At 45.5% G+C, this 27229-nt stretch overlaps 2 protein-coding genes across 31 annotated transcripts in view; both read left to right on the top strand.

The window, feature by feature from the left end:
- NR1H3 (nuclear receptor subfamily 1 group H member 3) overlaps nucleotides 1-15257 on the top strand; it is a 60418-nt gene extending 45161 nt beyond the window's left edge. For all 3 annotated transcript variants that reach the window (XM_074997320.1, XM_074997319.1, XM_074997318.1), the window contains exons 7-9: nucleotides 8870-8983; nucleotides 10379-10473; nucleotides 13808-15257. In XM_074997320.1, the coding sequence (XP_074853421.1) occupies nucleotides 8870-8983; nucleotides 10379-10473; nucleotides 13808-13954 (356 nt within the window). In that variant the 3' untranslated portion in view covers nucleotides 13955-15257. The remainder of the gene's footprint in view (nucleotides 1-8869; nucleotides 8984-10378; nucleotides 10474-13807) is intronic.
- Nucleotides 15258-16362: 1105 nt separating this feature from the next.
- Nucleotides 16363-27229, top strand: part of MADD (MAP kinase activating death domain) — a 158494-nt gene continuing 147627 nt past the window's right edge. For 27 of the 28 annotated variants that reach the window (XM_074997286.1, XM_074997276.1, XM_074997294.1 and 24 more), the window contains exon 1: nucleotides 16363-16488. The gene's annotated coding sequence lies outside the window, so the exon portion shown is untranslated. Of the gene's footprint in view, nucleotides 16489-16716; nucleotides 16798-27229 lie in introns of those variants that run through there. The other variant, XM_074997267.1, reaches the window with a different exon arrangement.

Raw genomic sequence — 27229 nt, 5'->3', positions numbered from 1 at the left:
CATCACTGTACTCCTTGTGAGGAGGTTTACAGGGATACCAGAGTAACATGCCCCGTATCTTGAAAACTGTTTTGAGACAACAGGCGCCTTGTATAGATGTGGGCAGTTATTTTGGGATGCTTTCATATCCTGTAATAGCGCCTGCCATGTAGACATAGCCTTGGAAACTTATTGTATGGTGTTGTGACTGCTTGGATATCCATATTATTTATCTATGGAGTGTAAGTCTTCTGCTCTGCACAGTGCTTGTGTGTCTCAGGGAGACTTTGCTGGGCGATACAGCTGGCATTGTCCTCGGAGGACTAGTTTGTTTGCATGTTCTGTGTTTATGGCCTCAGGTTGCAAGCTGTAGGAGAGGGTATTCAATGGTGGTGAAGTGAACTTTATGTGGTAGCTTGTGGTTCACTTTGAGATACTTGGAGACAAGTGCTAAGTGCTACAGAACGGTCATTGTTATCTGGTGGTTTTAAATAGTCTGAAGGCTGGATATTTCAGAGATGCTGCACACTACTAACTCGAGTTGAAGTCAGTAGGAGCTGAAAGTGCTAATAATTTCTGAGAAGTCAAGCTTCTGCTGTCTTTCCCCTGTATTGTATCCTAAGAGTATCTGCCGTTAAGGATTTCTGGCCCAAGTTATGGAAAAGTGCCCACCTCACTCTGCCTAAAATTTTCTCTTTTTGTTTTTGGGGAGCTCCCCTGACTGTTGATTCTGGGGATTTTCATCTGCTCCAAATATGGAAGCCACCATAGATTTGCTAGTGAGAAACTTTATGGTACTAGCAAGATTCACTGAGAATCTGTGTGAACAGGTTACCAAAAGTGTCCTGTCAGAGATCCCTGTACATGATGATTAGAATAAAAAATTAACAGGTCCTCATCCTGACGGTCTTACTGTCTTGGCAGTAGTGGGTTACATTTTTTCTGTCAGGGGCTGCTAACCCACGGTCACCTCTCCTCCCTCACCAGTCACATGGGTGTTGGAGGCTGAGGGCTTCCCCTACACTTTGGGGTGGTACCAGAAATGAGGGATTCAGTGTGCAGAATGAGGCTGTGGACTGGAGCATGGGGTTGGGGTGTGGGCCAGTGTTCCCTCTAATTTTTTATGTCCATGTGTGGAATGAGTTTTGTTTTGTGTGACACATCATCTCCATATTGCTGCACATGATAAAATTCATTCGGCACGTGTACAGTCTGTGGTGGGGTGGTGCTGAGAGGTTTAGAGTGTGGGAGAAGGCTCAGGATTGGGGGTGATGAGGGTTTGGCTAGCAGCATGGGCTTTGGAATTAGGCCGAGGATGAGATGTTTGGGTGCAGGCTGGGGCCAAAGAGTTTGGAGTGTGGGAGCAGGCTCAGGGAACAAGGCTGAGGTGGGGGTTCAGGGTCTGGGCAGGAGTTAGAGTGCAGGAGGGGATTCAGGGTTGAGGTGTGTGGTCTAGGAGGCAGTTATGGTGGTAGAGGGGTCTCAGGGCAGCTCTGGTTTGGTGATGGTGAAACAGGTGGCTCCATGTGGCCAGCACTCACTTGAAGACACCACCCCCTGCAGCACCCATTGGTCATGATTTCCAGCCAATGACAGCTGTGGGGACAGAGTCTCCTCATGCTCATGGTGATGCGACTCCAGCTGTGAGGAAGGAACAGCAGTGCATGGAGGTGCATACGGCCAGAAAGGGCTGATGCAGAACACAGGGGCTTTGCGAGTTTCAGCCCAGGGACCTGGGCTAAGGAGGCCTTGGGGTGCAGCCCCTAAGTCCTCTTTCTTAATCTGATCCTGCTGCTGAGACTGGAGAATGCTTTTGCTCCATCCCTGGCGGCTCCTTGCGTGGCGTCCCTGAGCCCCTGCAGAAGGTTGATTTTCTTTTTTGGTGGGTTCGGTTCTGCAGTTTCCTCTGTGAAGTGTTATTCTTGTAAGACTTCTGAAAGCTTGCTGGCCACCATATCCCTCTCAGATTTTTGGAAGAACAACGAGAAGTCCTGTGGCACCTTATAGACTAACAGATTTTTTGGAGCATAAGCTATTGTGGGCAAAGACCCGCTTTGCCAGATGCATGTAGTGGAAATTCCAGAGGCAGCCCTTAAATATACAGTATAAACACACAATATACAGTATAACATACAATATAATATAAATTATATATATTTTTATACAATATAAACACTCATAAAAAGGGAGTCCCAGTCAAGAGGAAGGCCAGAGTTGACGAGATCAATTCAGTCAGGGAGGATGTGGCCCTCTTTCAGCAGCTGATATGCAGGTGTGAACACCAAAAGAAGAGAAACTGCTTCTGTAGTTGACCAATCATTCCCAGTCTTTGCTCAATCCTTGAATGATGGTGTCAAATTTGCAGATAAATTGTAGCTCCACAGTTTCTCTTTGCATTCTCTTTTTAAAGTGCTTTTGTTGTAGGACTGCTACTTTTAAATCTGCTACTGAGTGTCCAGGGAGGTTGAAGTGTTCTCCTACAGGGTTTTGTATGTTACTCTTCCAGATACCACATTTGTGTCCATTTATTCTTTTACTCTGGGACTGTATAGTTTGACCAATGTATAGGGCAGAGGGGCATTGCTGGCACATGATGGCATATATTACATTAGTAGATGTGCAGGTGAATGAGCCCCTGATGATGTAGTTGATGTGGTTAGGTCCTGTGATTGTGTCGCTGGTGTAGATATTTGGGCAGAGTTGGCAGACTTCGCACTGAGGTTTGTTGCAGAGATTGTCTCTTGAGTTAGAATTACTAAGGTGTGGTGTATAGTTGCTGGTGAGAATTTGTTCCAGGTTGGTGGGCTGTCTGTAGGCGAGGACTGGCCTGCCTCCCAAGGTCTGTGAGTGTGAGGGATCATTGTCCAGGATGGGTTGTAGATCACTGATGATGTGCTGGAGAGGTTTTAGCTGGGGACTGTATGTGATGGCCAGTGATGTTCTATTATTTTCCTTGTGGGGCCACTCTTGTAGCAAATGGCTTCTGGGTACATGCCTGGCTCTGTCAATCTGTTTCTTCACTTCCTTCAGTAGGTATAGTAGTTTTAGGAATGCTTGGTAAAGGTCTTGTAGGTATTTGTCTCTATCTGAGGGATTAGAGTAAATGCGGTTGTGCCTTAGTGCTTGCCTGTAGACGATGGATCATGTGATGTGCCCTGGATGATAGCTGAAGGCATGTAGGTAAGCATAGCAGTCCGTGGGTTTCTGGTATATGGTGGTGTTTATGTGACCATTGCTTATTTGCACTATAGTGTCCAGGAAGTGGATCTCTTATGTGGACTGGTCCAGGCTGAGGTTGATGGTGGGGAAGAAACTTTTGAAGTCTCAGTGGAACTCTTCAAGAGCCTCGTTCCCGTGGGTCTAGATGATGAAGATGTCATCAATGTAGTGCAAGTCGAGGAGGGGCACTAGGGGATGAGAGCTCAGGAAGCGTTGTTCCAGGTCAGCCATAAAATGTTGGCATACCGTGGGGCCATGTGGGTGCCCGTAGCAGTGCCATTGATTTGAAGGTACAAATTGTCCTCAAATCTGAAATAGTTGTGGGTGAGGACAAAGTCACCAAAGTCCACCACCAGTTTTGACTTGGCATCATTGGGGATCCCGTTCCTAACAGGTTGTAGTACACTTTGTGTGGGATGTTAACAGAGAGAGCCTCTACATCCATGGTGGCCGGGATGGTGTTTTCAGAAAGGTCACTAAAGTATTGTAGTTTCCTAAAGAAGTCAGTGGTGTCTTGAAGATAGCTTGGAGTGCTGGTAGCATAGGGTCTGAGTGGAGGGCCACATATCCAGACAATTTTGTAGTGAGAGTGCCAATGCCTGAGATGATGGGATGCCTGGGATTTCCAGGTTTATGGATCTTGGGTAATAGAGAGAATAAACCTGGTTGGGGCTCTAGGGATGTGTCTGTGTGGATTCGTTCCTGTGCTTCTGTAGGGAGGGTCTGGAGCAGATGGTGTAATTTCTTTAGGTGCTCCTCAGTGGGAACAGAGGACAGTGGTTTGGATTGTAGGAAGGCACATCAGATTCTTAAACCATGGGTCCAGTGCTGTAGCTATCTTTAGAAACCTTATGTTGGTAACTTCTTTGCATTTTGTCAAATCTGCCATGAAAGTATTTTTAGAATGAGACAGCCATAACATGAAATACATGGCAGAATGCAGATAGAACAAAGGAAGAGACATACATTTCTCACCCAAGTCGTCACGTCACAGATTTAATTAATGCATTATTTTTGCATAAGCATCATCATCATGAAAGCATGTCCTCTAGAATAGACCCAAACATGAAGGGGCATATGAATATTTAGTATATCTGGCATTTAAATACCTTGCAGTGCTGGCTGTAAAAGTGCCATGTGAATGCCTATTCTCATATTCAGGTGACTTTATAAATAAGAAGCAGGCAGCATTAATGTCCCATTAATGAAAACAAACTTATTTGTAGTAACAGAGAGAAGGCCGTGCTAGTCTATATACTATCAAAACAAAAAAGCAGTCCAGTAGCACTTTAAAGACTAACAGAATATTTTATTAGGTGATGAGCTTTTGTGGGACAGACCCACTTCTTCAGATCATAGCCATACCAGAACAGACTCAATATTTAAGGCACAGAGAACCAAAAATAGTAATCAAGGTTGACAAATCAGAAAAATATTATCAAGGTGAGCAAATCAGAGAGTAGAGGGGTAGAAGGGGACGGGGGGAGTCAAGAGTTAGATTAAGCCAAGTATGCGAAAGAGCCACTATAATGACCTAAAAAATTCCCATCCTGGTTCAAACCATGTGTTAATGTGTTGAATTTGAATATAAAAGAGAGTTCAGCAGCCTCTCTTTCCAAAGTAGTGTGAACATTCCTCTTCAATAAGACACAAACCTTCAGGTCATTAACAGAATGGCCCACTCCATTAAAATGCTGGCTGACCAGTTTGTGGACCAGGAGTGTTATGTCTGTTTTGTGCCCATTAATTCTTTGTCAAAGAGAGTTTGAAGTCTGTCCAATATATAAAGCATCTGGGTATTGTGGGCACATGATGGCATATATGATGTTAGCTGAGGAACATGAGAATGTGCCTGTGACTCCGTGAATAACCTGGTTAGTTCCGGTGATGGTATCGCCAGAATAGATACGTGGACAAAGCTGGCAACGGGCTTTGTTGCAAGAAAAAGTTCCAGGACTGGTGTTCCTGAGGTATAAACTGTGGTTGTGGGTGAGAATCCTCATAAGGTTATGAGGTTATGAGGATTCTCACCCACACACACAGTTTATACCACAGGAACACCAGTCCTGGAACTTTTTCTTGCAACAAAGCCGGTTGCCAGTTTTGTCCACGTATCTATTCTGGAGATACCATCACCGGACCTAACCAGGTTATTCACAGAATCACGGGCACATTCTCATGTTCCTCAACTAACATCATATATGCCATTATGTGCCAACTATGCCCAGATGCTTTGTATATTGGACAGACTTCAAACTCTCTTTAACAAAGAATTAACGGACACAAAACAGACATCAAAACACTCCTGGTCCACAAACCGGTCAGCCAGCATTTTAATGGAATGGGCCATTCTGTTAATGACCTGAAGGTTTGTGTCTTATTGAAGAGGAATGTTCACACTACTTTGAAAAGAGAGGCTGCTAAACTCTCAAATTTGACACATTAACATGTGGTTTGAACCGGGATGGGAATTTTTTAGGTCATTATAGGGGATCTTCTGCATACTTAGCTTAATCTAATTCTTGACTCCCCCCACCCCCCTTCTGCCCCTCTACTCTCTGATTTGCTCACCTTGATAGTATTTTTCTGGTTTGTCAACCTTGATTACTATTTTTGGTTCTCTGTGCCTTAAATATTAAGTCTTTTCAGGTATGGCTATGATCTGAAGAAGTGGGTCTGTCCCATGAAAGTTCATCACCTAATAAATTATTCTGTTAGTCTTTAAAGTTTGCTATGGGACTGCTTTTTTGTTTTGAAATTTGTTTGTGTTAGTCTGTATTTTCATACAACAAAAAAGCAGTCCCGTAGCACTTTAAAGACTAACCAAATAATTTTTTATGCGATAATCTTTCATGGGACAGACTCACTACTTCAGATCTTAGTGATTGGCTGAACAAGAAGTAGGACTGAATGCACTTGTAGGCTCTAAAGTTCTCTGTTTTGTTTTTGAGGCAAGTTATAAAACAAAATCCCTACAATTGGAAGTTGCACTTTCACAGATTGCACTACAGTACTTGTATGCGGTGAATTGAAATTTACTGCTTTTTAAATTTACAGTGCATATATTTATAATCAGAACTATAACGAGCACTGTGCATTTTGTATTTTGTGTTGTAATTGAAATTAGTATATTTGAAAATTTAGAAAAGCACCCAAATATTTAATACATTTCAATTGGTATTCTCTCTTAACAGTGTGTTTAAAACTGCTATTTTAATTATAATTAGTTTAGTTAATCACATGAATTAACTGTGATTAATTCTACCTACGGCTATCAATTACAAAGTCTAAGGAAAGGAGAACAGCAAAGTAAGGACACTTTACTTCAGAAAGGCAGATGCCAATTGACTCAGAGAAATTGTAGGCAAGGTTCTGTGAAAAAAGAGTTAGAAAGAAAAGGAGTCAAAGGAGGCTGGTAGTTTCTAAAAGATGTAATACTAGAGGCTCAACATTAAGCTTCTCTCTCCTCAGATTGGGAGAGTCACTAGAGGCCAGTGTAGCTGCACAAGGAGCTTTTTAGCTCTCTAAAAAGCTAAAGGGATACATACAGGAAGATGGAAGGAAGGGGATGTTACTGAGGACGTATACATGGGAATAGTGTGAGTGGCTAGAGCCCAAAAGAGATGAGGGCAAAAATCAGAAAGCCAAGACAGAGAATGAGTTATAGCTGGCAAGAAGTGTCTGAGAGAGAACAAGGAGGTGTTCTTCACGTGTGTCAGATAAAGAAAACATTAAGTGTGGAGCTGCTGCTTAGTGGAGAAAGTGAGCAGGTAATGGCGCATGATAGCAAGGGAAAGCTGCTTAATGTCTTTTTTGCTTCAGTCTTCTCATAAACACCACCTCCCCCACAAACACTCCACACCCAGATGACTAGTGCTGTTACCAGTGACAGTAAAGGGGAAGGGATGCAGACTGGGATAAGTAAACAACATGCCAGCCATTCTGAACAACTTGAATTCAAATCAGTGAGGTCAGATACCATTCACCTGAAAGAATTTGCTAAAAAATCTCAGAACTACTGGCCATATTGTCTAATCAACTCATGGCTGACCTGAGAAGTCCTGGAAGACTGGATAAACGCTAATGTAGTGCCCATCGTTAAAAGAGGGGAGAAGTAGGAGTGACAGCACTATAGGGCAACCAATCAGATTTCAATATCTGGGAAGCTACTAGAGCAATGTATAAAACATTCAATTTGTAAGTACTCAGAGGATGGAGGGATAATCACTAGCAACCAGATTTACCAAGAACCAATTATGCAAAACCAGCTTGATCTTCTTTTTTGATGAGGTAATTGATTGGTGAATAGGGGGAATGCAGTGAACACATTACATGTGGACTTCAGCAAAGCTATTGGCAGTCCCACATGAGACTCTCAGAAATAAGCTGGAGAAATGTGGGCTTAACAGAACTACCACAAAGTGGATGTATAATGGGTTAAGCAACAGGAAACCAAGAGTAAATATTAATGGGATGATGTTGGATTGAAGGGAAGTCTCAAGGGTGGTTCCACAGGCTTCTGTTCTGAGTCCAATGTTGTTTAACATCTTCATTAAAAACCTGATTAGATGTAGAGAGCATGCTGATAAAGTTTGCAGATGACCCAAAGTTAGGGGGTGTTGTCAATATTTAGGAGGCTAGGGTTAAAATTCAGAGGGACCCTGATAAATTGGAGAACTGGGAGATAGCCTGCAAAATGAAATTCAATAAATAAATGCAAGGTGCTACAGTTAAGGGAGAAAATCCAAACACACAAATAGAGAATGGGGGTAAATTGGCTTTGCAGCAACTCTGCTCGGATAGATCTGGGAGTTGTGGTGGATCACAAACTCACTATGAGTCAGCGGTATGACATTGTTGCAAAATACACACAACATATCATGCAAATGCAATTTTAGGTTGCACTGCTAATGGTATAGGACGCAAGCTATGGGACAACGACTCCACTTGTCACTGGTTAGATCTCAGCTGGACTGCTGTGACAAGTTGTGGTCACCAATGTATAGAAAAGAGCAACAATGATCAAAGGGATGGAATGCAAGCTGTATGAGCAGAGACTATAGATACTAATGATGGGGGTATGATAGCAGTCTTCAGATACTTCAAAAGCTGCCATAAAAAGCTGCTGCATAAAAAGCTGCTCATATCATAGAGAGCAAGGCAAGAGGCAGTGGATCAAACTACAGCATAAAAGGTTTAGATTATGTCTCAGAGAACACTGTATAATGGAAGAGACTGCCTTGAGAGGTTGTGGAAACTCCTTCACTGGAGGCTTTCAAAAGAGTCTGGATAGCCATCTGTTTTTGATGGTTTAGACACAACAAATCCTACAGCGTGGGGCTGGACTAGATTACGTTTGCTGTCCCTATTATTTTTCTGTAGGAGCCGCTATATTGTGAATTAAGAACAGCCTCTGCTATAGGGCCTAAGATCTTCTTGCCAGTAATGGAGCAGTATGAAGGAGGGATCCAGTGTGCCATTGGCCCTGGAACATTTTGGGATAATGTAGATAAGGGAACGGCTTTTCCTGTGAGCTCTTCAGTCATGAGGGATGAGCCCACCTTCCTCCCCTTAGTATCTCACTTCAAGAAAACTGGACATCTGCAGAGGGGGAGAGGCAGGGAGCAGTGACCATGCTAATCCCCACTCTCTTCTTTTTTATCTTCTCTAGGTCTGCAGTTTGAGTTCATTAACCCTATATTTGAGTTTTCAAAGGGGATGAATGAACTACAGCTCAACGATGCTGAATATGCACTTTTAATCGCCATCAGCATTTTCTCTGCAGGTAAAACACTAGGAACAGGGCACAGAGCAGTAGCCCTGAAAAGATAGAAGAGATGTGGGGGTGGAAGCTGAGAAGGAGTGACAAGGGCATAGCAGAAGGGGTAGGATCCCAGTATAGATGCTGTGGTAACACAATATTACATAAGCTCTGAGTAATCTTTGTACTCTAACTCTGGAGTTGCCTCCATAACAAAGGGAATTCTCCACCTTTTCATGACAAGTTCCATATCAACTGAAGTGTAGTCTATAGCATTTCTTCTAAAAACCAGCCTTTTACTGTTCGGTGAATGCTCATGTTGCTCCTTTGGTGTGGGGTAGTCAGCAAAAGGTATTTTGGCTCTGGACGCATTATAGCGTGTGAGTCATTAAAGCTGGGCTAGGCAAAAGGTGGCTCATCCAACTGCTAGATCCCGTCTGCTGACACCATCCTGTGGCCAAGTGGGAGACTTGTGCAGGCTCCCTGCTGGCTGTGTCTCGACGTGCCACTCAAAGAGGTCAGTTGTGTGGGCCATTTGCTTTGCATGCCATGAGCCCCTTGGTGGTGGAAGGGAGGGGGTGCTTTGCTGGAAACCAGACAAGGGAAGCTACCTGGGCTGTGCTTGTGGTGCAGGTATCTGTGACCCTCTCCCTCCCCTCTACCTTGGGCTTGTGCAGAGCACATGGCCTCCACAGCTGGCTATTTTGAGTGGTGTGGGGGGTGCGGCAGGTAGGGAGTCTGTCTGAGGGTTCTGCTGGGCTGCTGGCCAGGGGCTGCTTAGGTAAGTGCCTCCCAGACAGAGTCTGCAACTGACACCCTAACCTCTTCCTTCCCCCAGCCCTCTTTGCCCTGCTGTAGGTCACAACCCAAACTCTCAGCACTCAGCACCTTTCTACACCCAACCTCCATCCCAGACCCTACACCCCATCCATTAATATCATGGAAGAGTGTGGCCCTTGACCACTTACAAAGTCTTGGAGTGGCCCCCCATCAAAAATTATTGTTGACCCCTGCATTAAAGGGCAGTGCAGTGCAGCTGTTAGATCAGTCTTGTCTCTTCTGATTGTGATTTACACCGTGAGGGAATCAATATCTTCATTATTTCTCTCATCAACTTTCCTGCAAGAAAGATTGTCCCTCATGGAGAACTCATACATCCATTGAGACTGGTATGTGAGACTGGTTCGGTAGCCTCCTGCCACAAAATAACAACTTTTTTACTTAACAGTGCTTTCAAAATGTGGCTGGTAAAGACAGACAGAGGCAACTGATTCTCACAACACCTGCCATCTTGCATAAGGCGTATTGGCTGTATGTTGTCTCCTAGGGACAGTGCAGGACAAGGCTCAGGGGCTCTCTGTCCAGGGATGTATGGGCAGCCTATCGCCACCTACTAATACCCAACCTGTTTCTTGGCAGACCGACCGAATGTGCAGGATCAGTCCTTGGTGGAGAGACTGCAGCACAACTATGTAGAGGCCCTTCATTCTTATATTTGCATCCACAGACCAAATGTAAGTGTCTAGCTGAGCCCTGAAAAAAGTGAATAAATTCAAGTGTATGCCTCAGGAGAGGTTAGGGTTAGTGTTAGTTTGTATTTTCTGTGCAGTCGGTTTTGTCAAGTGTATGTGTGAGACTTGATTTTATGATAGATGTGCTCCTCTCTCTAATTCCCCATTCCTTGAATGAATCCTCTGCAGTTAGTGGTAATTCACCATTTTTTCAGCTATTCTCTGATTATCAGCAGCATCATCTCATTACCCTGCAGTGCCTCCTATTGGAGGAGTTGTGAGTAGTGCTGGGCAAAATGTGTTGGATGAATAGTTTGAAGGAAAATGCAGTTTCTGTTAACCAAAGCTTAATGAAATGGGTGGAATTTAGTTAGACTATTTTGAGAAGTTATGGAACCATAAAATCCACATAAATGTAGGCAAGGAAGGGACCTTATGTAGTTCATCTAGTTCATCCCTCTGCGCTGAGGCAAGACTCCATAAACCAAGACCACCTTGACAGGTGTTTGTCTGATCTGTTCTACAATGATAGGGATTTTACAGCCTCCCTTGAAAGCCTACTCAGTGATTTATTTATCCATATATTGAGAAAGATTTTCCAAATAGCTTAAGCTATATCTCCATTCCTGAAGATTAAGGTCATTTCTACTTAGCTGACTTTCAGGTAACATGGTTTATAACATATCTGAAAATTTATCAGGTCTCCACTCCATCTTTTTTTCAACAGGGAGCCAGCTGTTTATTCTTTCCTCACAGGTTGGGCTTCTAAACCGTGGACTATCCAGTTTTTCCACATCTTTTCTAAATTTTGGGGCACAAAACTGGATTCAGTTTAACAGCTGAGGCCTCAACAATGCTGAGTAGAGCAACATAGTTACCTACCATTTTGGACATGCAGAACTCCTGTTAATACACATCCGAACGCTAGCCTTTGTTACAACTCCATCACGTTGTTCTCTCATATTCAGTTTCAGAGACAGTAATCCCTGGATTGAGTTAGCTCCTTGAATGCCCTAGAATGAATTTCGTCAGGCGATGCCATCTTTAATATATCTAGCTTATCTGTATATTAAACTTATTATTTCCCCTTAAATGTTAGTAGAGTTGTGTCCTGCTGCTAATATTTTTAGTGATGACTGAAGCAAAATAGGTATAAATGCTGCAACCTTCTTGATGCACCAGTTATTAGCTCCTCCTTTCATTGGGATAGTTTGCTATTGTGCCTTTGATATTGCCTTTGAGAAGGAGTGAGCTTTCCTGCACTCCTTTTTTGTCTTAGATTTTCTTCCCATGGAACCTTCCCTAACAGTTCTCTTGAGGTTTTTTAAGTCCATTTTCTTTATTCTACTGCTGTCCCTCCTCATGTCTGTCCTCAGAATCACACAATCTATCATTTAAATAAGCATTTTTATTCAGGTTGCCTTCATCCTTCAGATTCTCAACCAATTTCTCGCTATTGGGCAGAATGAAATCTAATTTGGCTGTGCCACTGGTCACTGCCTCCATGTTCTGAAAAATTGTTCCTAATACATTCAAAGAACCTACTGGAAATTTTGTATTTTACAGTATTACTTTTTCACTGGAAAAATATGAGTGAAGTCCCCCATTACTATGAGGTCTTTTGGATATTGCTGTTCTTTGAGTTCTTGCTCATATCTGTTTGAATTAGGTGCTGCTGTCCTTGAGTCAGCTACATGTTGACTCTAACCCCTCCTTCTGGGTTTGGCTTGGGAATCACCTAACTTGAATAGATATGAACAAGCACTTGAAGAGAGGAAAAAAAAACCTGTTACACACTGTTGTTAACTGTTGTTCTTTGAGGTGCGTTGCTCATATCTATTCAAAACCCTCCTTTCCGCTCCCTGTCAGAATGCAAGAAGGAACTGAGGGGATGCCAGGTCGGCTGGGTCATATAAAGGCTTCACATCAGCACCGCTGCTCGGCGCTGCCCAGCCAACCCAGCTGATAGTTGCTAGGGAAAACTTTCTGACAGCTGTGCACATGTGTGCACACCCCTAACTCGCATAGAGGTGAGCAACACATCTCAAAGAACAACATGCACAGCAGTGGTTAACCATTTTTTATTTGTTCTAGAAATACCTCTTACATCTGTTCCTCCTGATTTGGTGGTCTGCATTAGACCCTTACCTTGACATTGCCCATTTTTCCTATTTTATTTTCACCCGGAGTCTTTCAACTGGTCTGCCTTTTCCCTCCTTCTGAATCTCGGCACAAGTGAATTTTTAATCTGTAATCTCATCCATTTTTTTTCTGCTTTTCTAACCTGAACAAGCTGTACCCCTTTATACTAGTATTCCAGTCATCAGGTTTATCCCACTAAATCTCAGTGATGACAGTTAAGTAATAATTTGTCTTATGTACTAATATTCTCACTTCTTATTTATTCTGTCTGTATTCCTTGAATTTTCATATAGACATCTAAAATGGTAAGCAGATTCCTTTACTGTTTCCATTCTTGTTGCTCCTACGAATTCGTTGTAATTTTCATTTTACCCACAACATCTCTTTCTATTAAGATTATCTATTGTTATATCTACCTATTGGCTTAGGTTACTTGCCCCTTTTGAAGCTAGTTTGAACCCCTGCTCACTAGGTTGGAGATGCGACATCCAAAGATGCTTCTTCACATCTTTGTCAGGTGGAAGTTTCCAGCAGTTCTTCCCAGAATAGAAGTGTATGGGAGAGGTCTAGCTCGGTGGTTTGAGCATTGGCCTGCTATACAGAGGATGGTGAGCTCCATCCTTGAGGAGGCCATTTAGGGAGCTGGGTCAAACAGATGTCAGGGATGGTGCTTGCTCCTGCCAACAGGCCAGGTAGGACTGGACTAGATGATCTCCTGAGGTCCCTTCCAGTTCTGTGTGATGTGTGCATCTCCATATAAGCCAAGGCCCTTGTGTCAACAACATCCCTGCACCCACTTTTATACTTTTCATTCTGAAACAGTGGGTCAGTCAAAATTTAGTTAATTTTATTCTAAAAGACATGGAAAAAAATTGAAACAAAAATTGTTTCAGGTTGAACAAAATTCATTCAACTCCCAGTGATTTTCATCCTGTTATTAAATCATTATTAGCGTAGCTATAGTTATGAGCCCCACCCCCTATCCTCCTGCACAATTCTCAGCAGCACCTTACTGGGATATGCTGTGTCTGGAGTAGCTGTGAACTGCCATGCTAGTGCTCCTGTACCAGTCTGTCTTGGGAGATGCTGGTATTGGAAGATATGAGCTTGCACTTTTAATGCATTGAGTAGGTAGTTCATCTGGCAAGCAATAATTTGGATTTACTTATGACTGTCTATTTGTGTGACCCTGTAGGATCATCTGATGTTCCCTCGGATGTTAATGAAACTGGTCAGTCTTCGGACTCTAAGCAGTGTCCACTCTGAACAGGTGTTTGCCCTTCGACTACAAGACAAGAAGCTGCCTCCCCTGCTTTCAGAAATCTGGGATGTGCATGACTGACTCTGTGCTCCCAGGGCACTGACCTGCTGAAGTAACACCATCTCTCAACTCTTGCTAACAGGAAGCCAGCCTCTCCTCTCTAAAGCACTGAACTGTGGGCTCAGCAGTGCAGAATGATGACTGCATAATGCAGTTGGGAGAGATCAGATGTTTTTGAAATCTCTGATTTATTGTCCCACCCCACTTCTCCCCACCAGCGTTCCCTCTAATTATTTTCATCCAGGGGTGGAACAGTTTTTGTTATGTGCACAAAGGCATGTGTAGATATGTACCACCAATAGAAACACGTGCTGCCCGCTGTGGGTGTCTGTGGGTGCTCTGCTAATCAGCTGTATGGCATCTGAATCTCTCTTAGATGGCAACCCCCCTTGCTCCCCATCCCCTGTAATCGGTTCACATGTGAAATGTCTGAAACGGTAGAGCCGAAGATTCCATGCCACATGTTTCTTTAATGTCACATTTTTTCTAAGCACTTGTTCTGGGGTTGTGCCCCACCTATCCTTTCCCTGTACATTGATTCTGAAAGTGAATTTTCAGGAACTTGCTAAGGCTTCACTGACTGCATCCTTGCCCATGAGGCTTCTGCAGCTTTTCAGAGGCAGGGTCCCCTGTGTATGTGTACTTGAGGAACTCAGGGACGTATTATGTGAATGTGCTGGGGATTTTCCTGGATTCCTTGTATTTAAAGACTCTATTATGGACTGCCCTTCACAAAAATTCCCAAAGAAGAGGCTGTGGGTGCCATTCCTGCTTTGTAAAGCTTCATCTCTAGAGCAGTCTTTTCATTTTGGCCCTCTTGTGGCTAGTAGATCACTAGAATGTGCAGTACCATTTATTGAAAATTGTTCTGTGTACGGGGAATATCTTCTGTGTACCACAGAGAAACTGTGGATCATCTACCTGATTTTTAATAAGATTGCCCACCACTATAGTATCTTTTGGTTTTCCAACAGGTGACAGCAATGACTTTAAAAAGTATGGACTAGATTTTGTGTAGGTATTTGTGGAGAAGAGAAAAGAACAGAAGAAACATTTTAGGGTTTAGAGCAATAATTTGTGTCACAAAACAGAGATGTGTCATTGCACGTCTGTGGCATGGACTTTTGTCCATTGTGCACTCAAGGTTGGTTCCCTGCCTCTAGCCTTCACTCTGCACCTTTGTAAAGCACTTGTAACAATCTGTAAAATAATCTGTTTTTATAACTCATTGCAATTGCAACAATTCTTGTTTAAAACTGTATTTTTAACTAATCTGTTTGAGAAATGTCAATGTTTATACAAAAGAATAAAACCTACTATGGGATTTTTGACAAGTTATGATGCACCATCTTTTAGGGTTGGCATAAACTCTTAATATTTTGAATCCCAAGCTAATTATAGGGTGACTATCCATCCTGTTTTGGGTGGGACAGCCCTGTATTATGGACACCGTCCTGGCATCCCAATTCATTTTGCTAAAGGAGATAATAGCCCCATATTCCACTTTTCCCCTGCAGTTTGGGGAGCTGGGAGCTAGGAACTGGAGTGGCACATTGGCGTGGCTGTCACCTGGCTTCCCGCAGCTGGGCAACCCAGGAGCTGGACCAGTGCAGCTGCCGCCTGGCTTCCTGCAATTGCAGGAGCTGAGAGCCAGAGAAGTGTGGCTGCTGCTTGGCTTCCCGCAGCTGCGGGAGCTAGGAGCTGGACCATTTTGGCCAGGACAGCATCGTTCCCCCAGTCCCATATTTGGCTGGGGTAGATATGGTCACCCTAATTATTAATAAAAACAAAAAGCAGTCAAGTAGCACTTTAAACACTAGCAAAATAGTTAATAAACTATTTATTATTATTAACTATTTTGCTAGTCTTTAAAGTGCTACTTGACTGCTTTTTGTTTTGATAGTGTATAGACTAGCACAGCTTACTCTGTTACTAATTATCAATAAGGGGAAAATGCAGCACCAAGGATGCGGAGCCAGTGGTTGAGAACGCATGACAGACAGCGTGACTCCAATTTAACTTCTTTCACCATCTCCACATGCTGGATCAATGTCCTAACAGTCACCAGGTTGCGGTACACCTTTCTGGGAATCTAACACCGCTGTGACGCGAATCAGGCGGTTCAGTGTGGCTACTGTAGCACACGAAGACTACAGCTCCCAGCATGCACACTCCCTCGCAGCGTTGCAGGCTGGGATCTGTAGTTTCCTGCCCCGCGAGCTGGGAGGCTGCATGCAGCCTGTTCTGGTTTATGCTCACTGAGCCGCTTGCCTGCATTAGAACAGGAGATGCCGCTGCCTGGCTCCCTCCCTCTCCTGCTCTGGCAGGCTGCTGGGGCCCCAGCAACTGGCTGACTTCCCCAGCTCCCTTCCGGCACGGCCGCGTCCGCCGCCCGCTTGCAACGCCCCTGCGCCGTGCGCTGCCTAGGTGCGCTCGCCACCCCTCCCCCCCCGACGTGCGTAAGTGGTTCGCCCCACTCCCCCCGCGCGTCCGGTGGTTCGCTCCTGTCTCTGGACGCGGAACTGGGCGGCGGGGGTCGCGGTCAGCGGCGGCAGGTAGGGGCGGGCCCCGCGCGGGGGCTGAGCTGGCGGCGGGGGGCCGCGGGCCGAGGAGCTGAGGGTGGGTCGGACGGGTGCGTGGGGGAGGCGCCCGGGGAGCTGCGTGGCTAGAGAGGGGATCGGGGCTGGGAATCGCTTGTCCCCTTTCCCTGCCGCCTTATTTCCCCTCCTCTCCTTCCGCTGCTGCATCGCCGCCTGCCCCGGAGCAGTGCGGCTGGGCCCTGCTGCAGCCGCCGCCTTGCCCAGCCCGGTGCGGCGGGGATGCTCCGCTCGTGCAGAGTCCTTGGCAAGGTCACGGCGGGAGAGGTGAGATGTCAGTTGAGCGCCTCGCAGCTGACGAGGGAAGCCTCTGTCAGAGGCTGAACGGGGCGCCCTGCGGCTCACGCTCTGAGGGGGGCGGGCTGGCTGGGGCCTGCTGTGAAGGCTGCAGGCTTCCGCTTGTGCTGAGGGCTAGGAGGGTCCTGCGTGAACTGCCTCTGGTTTTCAGTAGCTGGCTTTGTGGTGGTCCAGCCCGTGCAGACCCTGTGGGCACACACTTCCAGGCCGGGCAGAAACCTCTGCAGTGTTTCTGGCTTCCTGCTTGGCGTTAGTAAAATCTTCAGATGGTTTTGGTAAAAGGCCTTTAAAAGAGGATTCATCATCTGTCACTGGAAGCTGGTGTTGGATATGAATTCACTACACTGTGCACCCTCATCCTGAGGATGCAGAATAAGAAAGAACTAGAAGGAACCTTGAGAGGTTATCTGGTTCAGTCTTCTGCTTTCATGCCAGGACCAAGCACCATGTAGACTATTAGGTGGCTTTAGCCAGGAGTGAACAGTCACTGCTAAGGTGTCTCTTTGGCTGAGGACAGGCAATTTTCATAGCTCTTGGGGATGGTTTGTTGGGGAATTACAAAGATATATAATGGATTTTTGGTGGGGGTGTATGTGCTTCACACAGACTCTTTAAAGCAGGGTTAGAAAGAGAAGGTAGTAGCAGGTTGGGGTGGGGGGGATGAGCAGAAGTGGAATGTCTGAAAGAAAAGTGATGCACTTCTTTTTCCACCCACGAAGGAAACAATGAAATGTGCAGAATAGAAGACTAGGAGAAACAGCAAAACTGACTGTTTTGCTTCCAGGGAGATAAGATTTCATATAAAGTACTTAATAAGTTGATCGTTTTTTCCAGGGGGAAGGATGTCACTCTGCTGTTTTGCTCTTTTTGTGGACCAAGTTGAAAAATGCTTGCGTCCTAATTCTGTGTTGGGCTAGGGTGAAAGAAATGTATGAATAAGGTGCCAGTTGGAGGATGCGGTCTTCTGTTCCTGGTACTCCCACCTCTTTCTTAGTATCTTCCCTTCCAGCCCTGCTAAGGCCAGTGTGAAGCTCATGCAGCCTGCAGTGCCCTCGCTACACCTTCTCTCCCCCACCGCCGCCATGCAGAAGTGGTTCGTATCCACATTACCTACTGTGACTTGCAGTTCCCACTTACTGAAGTCCAGGCTGGGGGGACCCTCCCGTGTGGAAGGTATTTTCTAGTGGAATATCTCAGGGAGCAAGTGGGAGAGCTACAGGAGGAGGTGGCTAGGCTCAGGAGTATCTGTATCCACAAGCAATTCCTGGACAGTATTCATGTGGAGACAGTTGAGGTTAAGGTAGCTGTCCCAACGCAAAAGAGTACTGACACACTATCAGTGAAGGAGATGGCCTGGGGGGACGCTGGCAGTGCTCCACTCCTGCTCCCAACCCTCCCACCATTGTAATGGGAAACCATTATGCTGTTCCGGGTAGTGGAGATACAGGAGATAAGGAAGCACCCCCTACATCAGAAGCAGAGAAGCCTTGTACCCCCAAGGCTGGGAGGTCTGCTGCTACCGCTACAAGGAGGAAACATAGGTAAGTGATAGTCAGAGACTCTCTTCTGAGTGGGATGGGGGCACCAATCTGTCATCCTGACATGTCCTCTTGGGAGGTCTGCTGCCTGCCAGGAGCTCATATCTGAGACATTACAGAGGTGTTGTTGAGGATTATCTACCCTGCTGACTACTACCTCATGCTACTCATCCATGTGGGCACTAGTAATACTGCAAGGTGTAACCTTGAGCACGTCAAGCATGACTACAGGGCTCTGGGAGTACAGGTGAAGGAGCTGGGAGTGCAAGTGGTTTTCTCCTCAATCTTTCCTGTCCAGGGTAGGGGCCTAGGCAGAGACAGGTGCATCCTGGAGGTGAATGCCTCGCTGCAAGGATGGTGTCGCAAGGAGCGTTTTGGCTTCCTCAATCACAGAATGCTGTTCCAAAAAGGACTGCTAAGCAGGGATGGGTTTCACCTTTCGAGGAATGGGAAGACTGTATTTGGATCCAGACTATCTAACCCGGTGAGGAGGGCTTTAAACTGTTTTGATGGGGGACAGGTGATCAAAGCCCACAGGTGAGTTTTAAAAAAAACAAAACAAAACAAAACAAAAAAACCCTGGAGACCAGGGAGCTGGGCTGGAAATGGGAGGGAACATGGGCTATAATAGCAGGAAAGAAAAGAGGGACTAGGCAGAACTCGGAGGCAAAAGCAAATCGATATCTGAGATGCCTATATACAAATGCAAGTAGTATGGGTAATAAGCAGGAAGAATTTGAAGTCCTAATAAATAAATATAGCTATGACATAATTGGTATCACAGAGACTTGATCGGATAATACATGAGATTAGAATATTGGTATAGAAGGGTACAGCTTACTCAGGAAAGATATGCAGGGTAAACTGAGAGGAGGAGTTGTCTTTTATAATAAAAATGTGCACATCTGGACTGAGCTGGAGATGGATGCAGGATAAAAAACCAAGGGTGATGTCAAGGTAGGGGTCTACTACAGACTACCTACCCAGGTAGAAGAGGTGGATGAGGATTTTTCTAAGCAACTAACAAAATCATCCAAAGCACAGGATTTGGTGGTGATGGGGGACTTCAGCTATCCAGATATATGTTGGGAAACTAACACAGTGAGGCACAGACTATCCAAAAAGTTCTTGGACTGAATAGATGACAATTTTTTATTTCAGAAGGTGGAAAAAGCTACTGGGGAGAAGCAGTTCTAGATCTGATTATAACAGAAAGGGAGGAACTGATTGAGAATTTGAAAGTGGAAGGCAGCTTGGGAGGAAGTGACCGTCAGATCATAGAGTTCATGGTTCTAAGAAATGGTGAAAAGGAGAACATCAAAATAGAGACAGTGGATTTCAGGAAGGCAGATTCTGATAAATTTAAAGAGCTGGTAGGTAAAATCCCATAAGCAAGACTAAGAGGAAAAACAACTGAAGAGAATTGGCAGTTTTCAAAGGGACATTATTAAGGGCCCAAAAGCAAGCTATACCACTGGATAAGAAGATAGAAAATATGGCAAAAGACTGCCAGGAGATCTTGCATGATCTCAAAATCAAAAAGGAGTCCTATAAAAAGTAGAAATTGGGAGAAATTACAAAGGATGAATATAAGCAGAAAATATATGTATGCAGGGGCAAGATTAGAAAGACAAAAGCATAGAATGAACTCGAACTAGCCAGATACATAAAGGGTAACAAGAAGACATTCTGTAAATATGTTAGAAGCAAGAGGAAGACCAAAGATAGGGTAGGTCCACTACTCAGCGAGGAGGATGAAATGATATCAGGAAACTTGGAAATGGCAGAGGTGCTTAATGAGTTCTTTGTTTCGGTCTTCACCAAGAAGTCTGATGCAGAAATGCCTGTGAATGGTGAATGCTAGTGGGAAAGGGTAGGCTTAGAGGATAAAATTAAAAAAGAACAAGTAAACAGGATGAAGTTTAATAAGGACAAATGAAAAGTACTTTGATTAGGAAGGAATAATCAGCTTCATACATACAGAGTGGGAGGTGACTATCTAGCAAGGAGTACTGCGGAAAGGGATTTAGGGGTCATAGTGGCCCACAACCTAAATATGAGTCAACAGTGTGATGCTGTTGCAAAAAAAGCAAACATAATTCTGGAATGCATTAAGGGGAATGTTGAGAGCAAGACATGGCGAGTCATTTTTCTGCTCTACGCAGCTTTGATTAGGCCTCAGTTGGCGTATTATGTCCAGTTCTGCGCACCACATTCCAAGAAAGATTGGAGAAATTGGAGAAGGTCCAGAGAAGAGGAACAAGAATGATTAAAGATCTAGTGAACATGAGCTATGAGGGAAGAGTGAAAGAACTGGGCTTGTTTAGTTTAGAAAAGAGAAACTTAGAGAGAACATGATTGTGGTTTTTAAGTACCTAAAGAGTGTTATAAGGAGGAGGAAGAAAAATTGTTCTGCTTGGCCTCTGAAGACAGGACAAGGAGCAATGGGCTTAAACTGCAGCAAGGGAAGTTTAGGTTGGACATTAGGCAAAATTTCCGAACTATCAGGGTGGTTAAAAACTGGAATAAATTACCTGATGAAGAGCAGGTTAGACAGACTTCTATCAAGGATGGTCTACATGGTGCTTGGTCCTGCTGTGAGGGCAGGGGACTGGACTCGATGACCTTTAAAGGTCCCTTCTAGTTCTAGTGTTCTATGATCTGTAGCTATGGCCTGAGCATCAGTTATACAGAGCTATTTTTAGGTGTATGCTGAGAATCATTTTAAAATTATTAAAAACACCAATCCATACAACCTACACGTGGCTCCCATAGAGACGGCCATAGGAATTGGGAATATAATGGTTCATTACCCTTCACCTGCAAAAATCTCAGTTTTCAACACAGCTCTGGATCAGCACTCCCATTGACAGTCCGCCAGACCCTCTGTGTGCTGCTGGTTGAGGGTTGCATAAGAAAGTGTGATGATAATCTTTTATTTGGCTTGGGTTGATAGCACCAATTACAAATTTATATCTGGATTTGATCACCAGCATGGTACTGCAACAGTGAGCTGGTGAATGTCATCCTCGCCTCCCGTGAAAGAACGAAGGGGAGATTCAGATATAATTTGCTCCATCGTTTGTGCTTGGTGACTACAGTCACATAAAGGTGTTGGCTTCATTTTTCATTTACGCAAGGTTTATTTACATATCCCATGAGATGTTCTGATACGATACAAAGTGCACCCGTCTTTCTAATGTAAGTTAAATATCCAGTGGCTCCTTGGCAGAGTCAGTGGTGGGCTGTTTTTGATTGGATTTCCCACATCTCTGGGACCAAAGAACCAAAATATTGATTAGCAGGTTTGCATCTACAGTGTAGTCTTGGGAATGGGTGTTGGTGTAGGGATTTAGCATCTTCATGAATGATTTAGTGGTGGAAGCAAACATGTTCATGAAAAATTCAGGTGACATTAAATTAGGAGGAGTTACAAATGACTAGGGATCTAGAGAGAATAAAACGTGGGCAGATTTAGCTTGCTAATGCCTCTGGGGGGAATTATTTAAAATAGCAGTTCAGTAGGAAAATGAACTTTTGGGAACCAGTAACAGAGAAACTATAGAGTGAGAGTGGATAGAAAATCGGACACAAGTTTGTTTTTGCTTTCATATCCTATTATGTTGTGATTTTTGAGCTACATAAGCGTCATGTCATGGAAGCAGGTGAAACCTTTTTCTCCTTGTCCCAAGACTGCAGTTGTAGTGTTGGCAGTTAGCTTAATGTTTTGCAAAAAGTAAATGGTACTTCTTTCACTCCAGACACGCATTTGTAGGCAATTGCAGGTCTCAAGATTTCTCCCCTTTGGGGTACAATCTGCTGGCCTTAGATATCCTTTCTCCTTTGGGGCAGGGGGAAATTTAGATCAATGTTTCTCAACCTTTTTGATACCAGGAACTGACTTGCTGCCTCCTTAAACTGTGTTGGGGAGATCTAAAGGAGCAGCTCTGATCCACAGATGGGTCATTGAGAAACAGAACAGGTAAAACCTGTGCAACTGGAGTGCATGCTTCCATGCCCCGTTTCTTCCCAATGGGAATCAGTCCTGCTCCAAAGAGGCCCCTGTGGGATAAGACTGGATGTTCTGTCCTTATGACCAGTTCATTTGTGTGACTCTCTTCAGATTTTGTGAAGAAGGGTCTCAGTGTCTTTTGCTATGATTATTTGGGTGATCATGACACCTATTTTACAGACTGTGAACTAATGCCCACCAAATTCATTTTGCACAAGGGTCACTGAACCACCATTAGATGGTAATTACTTTCTGTTACTCACAGTTAAACTAGACTGGAATTGATTATTTAGCACTCAAAAGCTCAATTTCCTTTTCCCCTGATCCTTCGCATTTCATTGCTTGTCAAAAGTGTCCTTTACAAATATAGCATTTTCTGTTCTCCCCTTCACACTGTAATCATCATTTTGGGTCTGGCCCTTCTGACCCAGTGAGCTGCTCTTTGTTCGACCCTTGTTATTACGTGGGAAGCATGCATTTTCCCCACACGTGCTTCCTTCAGTGGTTTCCCAGTCCCTCAGAGTTTGCTCCAGAATCTGAAAAAGTGGGCCTTGCCCACAGAAGATCATCACCCTAATAAATAAAATTTAGTCTTTAAGGTGCTGCAGGACTGCTTATATTTTTATGTAGCAGACTGCTAATCTGGAAGGCACTGGGTCCATCCACTCTACCACTTCGAGCCCTGGCCAGCTAGCAGTGAGAAACCAAGATTAGAAATCAAAGGGAGAACTAACTATAAGGCTGTCGAGACTGACAGGTTGGGAGCTGGGGTGGTCGTGGGGGAGCAGGTGGAGAGAGTGTGTGTGGCTGGTTTAAAGCACTGGGTAAGGTGAAAGGTGTGGAGGTGCTAAGTGCAGGCCACAGGGGTCAGAGGTGTATAAAGTCTTATTTTAACTGTAATTTTATGTGCTCCTCAGTTTCATTCTCTTGGGAGATGCACAGAGAGCCCTGAGACTACTTATTAACTTGTACTCCACCCTCTTCCCTTATCTCTGCTGTTGATTGTGCTGTGCTGGGGGCTCTTGGGAGTTGCTATCAGACCATGATTTGAGTTGTTTGCAATGTCCTACCTCGGGGTGGTCAACCTTTTTTCATTGGGGGCCACATGGCAATTTTTTACATGTCCCAGGGGCTGAACACAAAATAGCCGCAAACCCTTCCCCCGGCTTAACCTAGTCTTTAAAGCATTATTTGAGGACATCAGTAACTCAGAGTCTACTGGCCTTTTACGTAGGATGACCATATCTCCCTATCCCAAATATGGGACTTTGAGATATTGGGGTGGTGGCTCACTGGCTGTCCAACCAGCCTGAGCTGTGGCCCTGCGGATGGGGCAGGGTGCGGGGGAGCTGGGCACGGTGGGTGGGGGGCTGCCATGTAGTGCTGGAGCGCTGCAGGGAGGGGGCTGTGGGCAGCAGCTCCCCAGGGGCCAGAAGAAGCCAAGGGACCATGGACAGGTGAGGGGCACTTGCTGTGTGATCAGCTGGACCATGTAGAGTGCCCAGGGCACATAGGTGGGGCAGGATGGGGTAGGGACAGGATGTGTCACTACTCCCAGGAAGCTGACAGCAGCACCGCCCTTCCGAGGAGGAGCTGTCCCGTGGTGGGATGCTGGCAGGGGCACCAGTACCTTCACAGAGCCTCCAGTGCCCAGAAGAGAGATCCGTGCCCAGCCCTATCATGCCAGCCTGGTGCTCTGTCGCTTCTACCCGTGCTGCCCACTGTACAGCCTGCGGGCACTGGAGGTCCAGGTGCCCCTGCCAGCTTCCAGGAGCCTGTCAGCTCAGCTGGGTGGTACGCCCAGGGCAGGGCTGGGGGCTGCCTATGGGCAGGCCAGGCCAGGCCAGGCCAGGAACATAGCACCTTGCAGCTGCCCCCGTGAGAAAGGCCCTGGCATCAATAGGGCACAAGTGCGGGGCCCTGGGTGCCCTGGCTTCAGGGAGCCCAGGTCAGCATGTGGCCCTTGCTCTGCATCGGGCTGGGAACTGGTCTTCCCGAGCCCTGAGCACCTTGCAGGGCTGCCAGGCAGTGCAGAGCTGCAGAAAGCAGCAGCGGTGCCTTGTCTCCGCAGTCTGGTGCAGTGCCTGGGACCCTCTGCCTCCCTGAACAGAGCTGCAGGGCTGGACTCCCAGCTTCCCCTCACCTTGAGGAGCCGGGAAGAGGGAGGCAGCTGGTCCCCGACCCACGCCCCAGCATACATCTGCCTCTGCAGGAGGTCAGACTAGAAGTTCATGATGCTCTCTTCTAACCTTATAAGTCTGACTGTCTTCCTCTTTTGGTGTGCTGCAAAACTGTACTGAACAGTCTGGTTTGGGAGCCAGCACGATGGGGCTTCTCCATTTTGGTCTCCACAATTACTCCCAACATCTCCTGCATAGTCTTGTTGAATTACTCTTGACCGGTGTTCCTTAAACTATGTTCTGCAGAACACTGGTGTTCCATGAGCAACTGACAGGTGTAGCACGAGTGTCTGACACTTTTTCGATATCATACAGTGATGGTGTATATTTTCTGTTATTAAAACCAGGTACAATGTTACTACCTCATTGCTATGATACCTGATTAAATTACTTCATTTTTTTGCTGTATGTGGTGTTTGGTTTTTTATTGGTGTGACAATTTTTGAAGAAAATTTTCATAGGTGTTCCTCAAAAATATTATTGTTTGGTGTTCTGTAGTCTCAAAAAGTTTAAGAAACACTGCTCTAGTCCATCTGTTTTTGTGTGGTACACTGGGGTTGTCCAAGGACTTAACCTTTAAAATGGAGCATACTTCACACATCAACCAGGAGGTGAAGTTAATCCCTTGGTCCATTAGCATTTTGTGGAGAAATCCCCATGCGTGAGAAGAGCTTCAAGAGCTCAGGTGGCACTGCTTTACATGTCACAGAGGGAAGGGGAACAGCTTCTTGGTATCTAGTTGCAAAGTTGACTGTCACTCATATGTACTGAAACCCAGATGTGGTCTTTTCTAGGGGAATAACCAAGTCCATTCCAGTTACCTATCTAGAATAATAATATGGAGATACACCTATTTCCTAGAACTGGAAGGAACCTCCAGAGGTCGAGTCCAGTCCCCTGTCTTCACAGCAGGGCCTATCACCATCCCTGACAGATTTTTTTTTTTTTTAAATCTATTTGATCTCTTTGTCCCCCATCCTCAAAGAAACCCCACAACGATTGAACTCTCATGCCTGGGTTTAGCAGGCCAATGCTCAAACTGCCAAGCTATCTCTCTCCCTCAGTTCTTTCAGATGTCTTAATCAAAGGCCAAGGGACCAAAGGGCTTCCCCTTTGCTGGTGGCTAGCTGCTACTTAGGAGGAAGAACTGTATTCTTTCATCATCTGATGCATGCTTGGCTGATAGAGTTGGACTAATAGACATGACAGTGCCTTCTCTCTTCACAAATGTCCATTGAGTGGGACATTGTGCACAAAGCTGCAACACTTTCTCATGGTACTTTCATGGCACCAGCAGCTAGTGATCCCGTCTTATTTGATATAGGGAGAATAGTCCCATCCATAGGATGGTTCAGGGTAGCTGCCCCAGGCACAGCCCTCTGAAGAGCCCTGAGAGACCCAGGGGAGTAGTGGCAGAATCAGGTGCTGGCAGCAAGGGTTGGGCCTCTCCCTGCACTCCCTGATAGCAAGAAACAGAGTGACGTGGCTGGGAGCTGGTGGAGCTGATCTTCCCCCAAGCTCTCTCTCCTGAGTGTCACTGTCCAGGAACAAGAAGGGGGCCTGGCGCTGGTGGTAGGGGTCAGACTTGCTCCATACTCATCAATGGCAGTAAGCAGAGTGACCCAGCCCACTCTGCTCCCCCTTGCTCCCAGCCATGTTTCTCCACTTCCAACCACTGGAGAATGCTGGGCGTGGTTTCACCCTTTCCTCCAAACCTTGTCCTCCAGCACTGCAACTGGGAGCTGGGGCAGCAGTGCAGACTGGGCCCAGGTTGCTTCACTTCCTGCTGCGGCTGAGTGCAGGGGTGAGCCCAATCCCTGATTCTGGCACCCAGGCCCTCCACTAATCCACCAAGCTGCACTTCTCAGGGAAGGGGTGGAAAGGGGGTGGAACAGGGAGGGCTGGGATGGAGTGTGTTTGTGGGGGGATTGTTCTGGGCCCACATTCCCCCAAGGTTGACCCTGGATATAGGTTTTGTTTCATTAGTGCAGACTGTAGATACTGCTCACCCTGCTGAGGCTGTTATTAGTCCGCTTACAGAGGCCAGGTGTTGATATGTATGGCTCAGCATTAACGTTTTTTCTGCTCTTATTAGAAGAGCTTCCAGGTCCTGAGTGCTTGCCTTTTCTTTACCTGCTGGGGAAAGTGCCCTTCTGTGGAAGCATGACTTGCTGGGAGTCCCTGGGACCACCACTCTGTGTTGTGTCTAGACAAAGTGAGCGAGGATTCTTTGTCTGATTTTTAGTGTTTAAACTGAAACCAAGGTTAAGAGTTAATTCTGCAAAGCTAGTCATATTGATTCCGTTCTCGCATGTTAGCATACTATCACTGCTTTCTTCCATCAAACAGTCTCTTTGTGGTAGGAGAGAGACCCCACTCTTCTCCTGTGGTTCCTCCACTAGCTGTAATCTACTTCTGAGGGCAATTCAAGACCTGTGTCTTATCTCCAAAGCCATCAGTGGATAAGGAGCCACTACATCAGCAACTGTGTCTCCCAGGAAGACAAGTGCACTTCTCTGGGACAAATGTTCTCCTGATTGGAACTGGCTTGTCCTGTCTGCACTAAGACCTCTCCTGAAAGAGCCTCGGGCTAGCGTTAGTACATCACCCTTTGGGACAGCAGCACCAGGGTGAAACTGAAAAAGACCAAGTTTGGTGGGTGTTTGGGGAAG

Source organism: Carettochelys insculpta, chromosome 6 (assembly GCF_033958435.1).
Source record: "Carettochelys insculpta isolate YL-2023 chromosome 6, ASM3395843v1, whole genome shotgun sequence".
NCBI lineage: Eukaryota > Metazoa > Chordata > Testudines > Carettochelyidae > Carettochelys > Carettochelys insculpta.
Note: the sequence above shows the minus strand (reverse complement) of the source record. Positions and strands in the feature narration are given on the sequence as shown.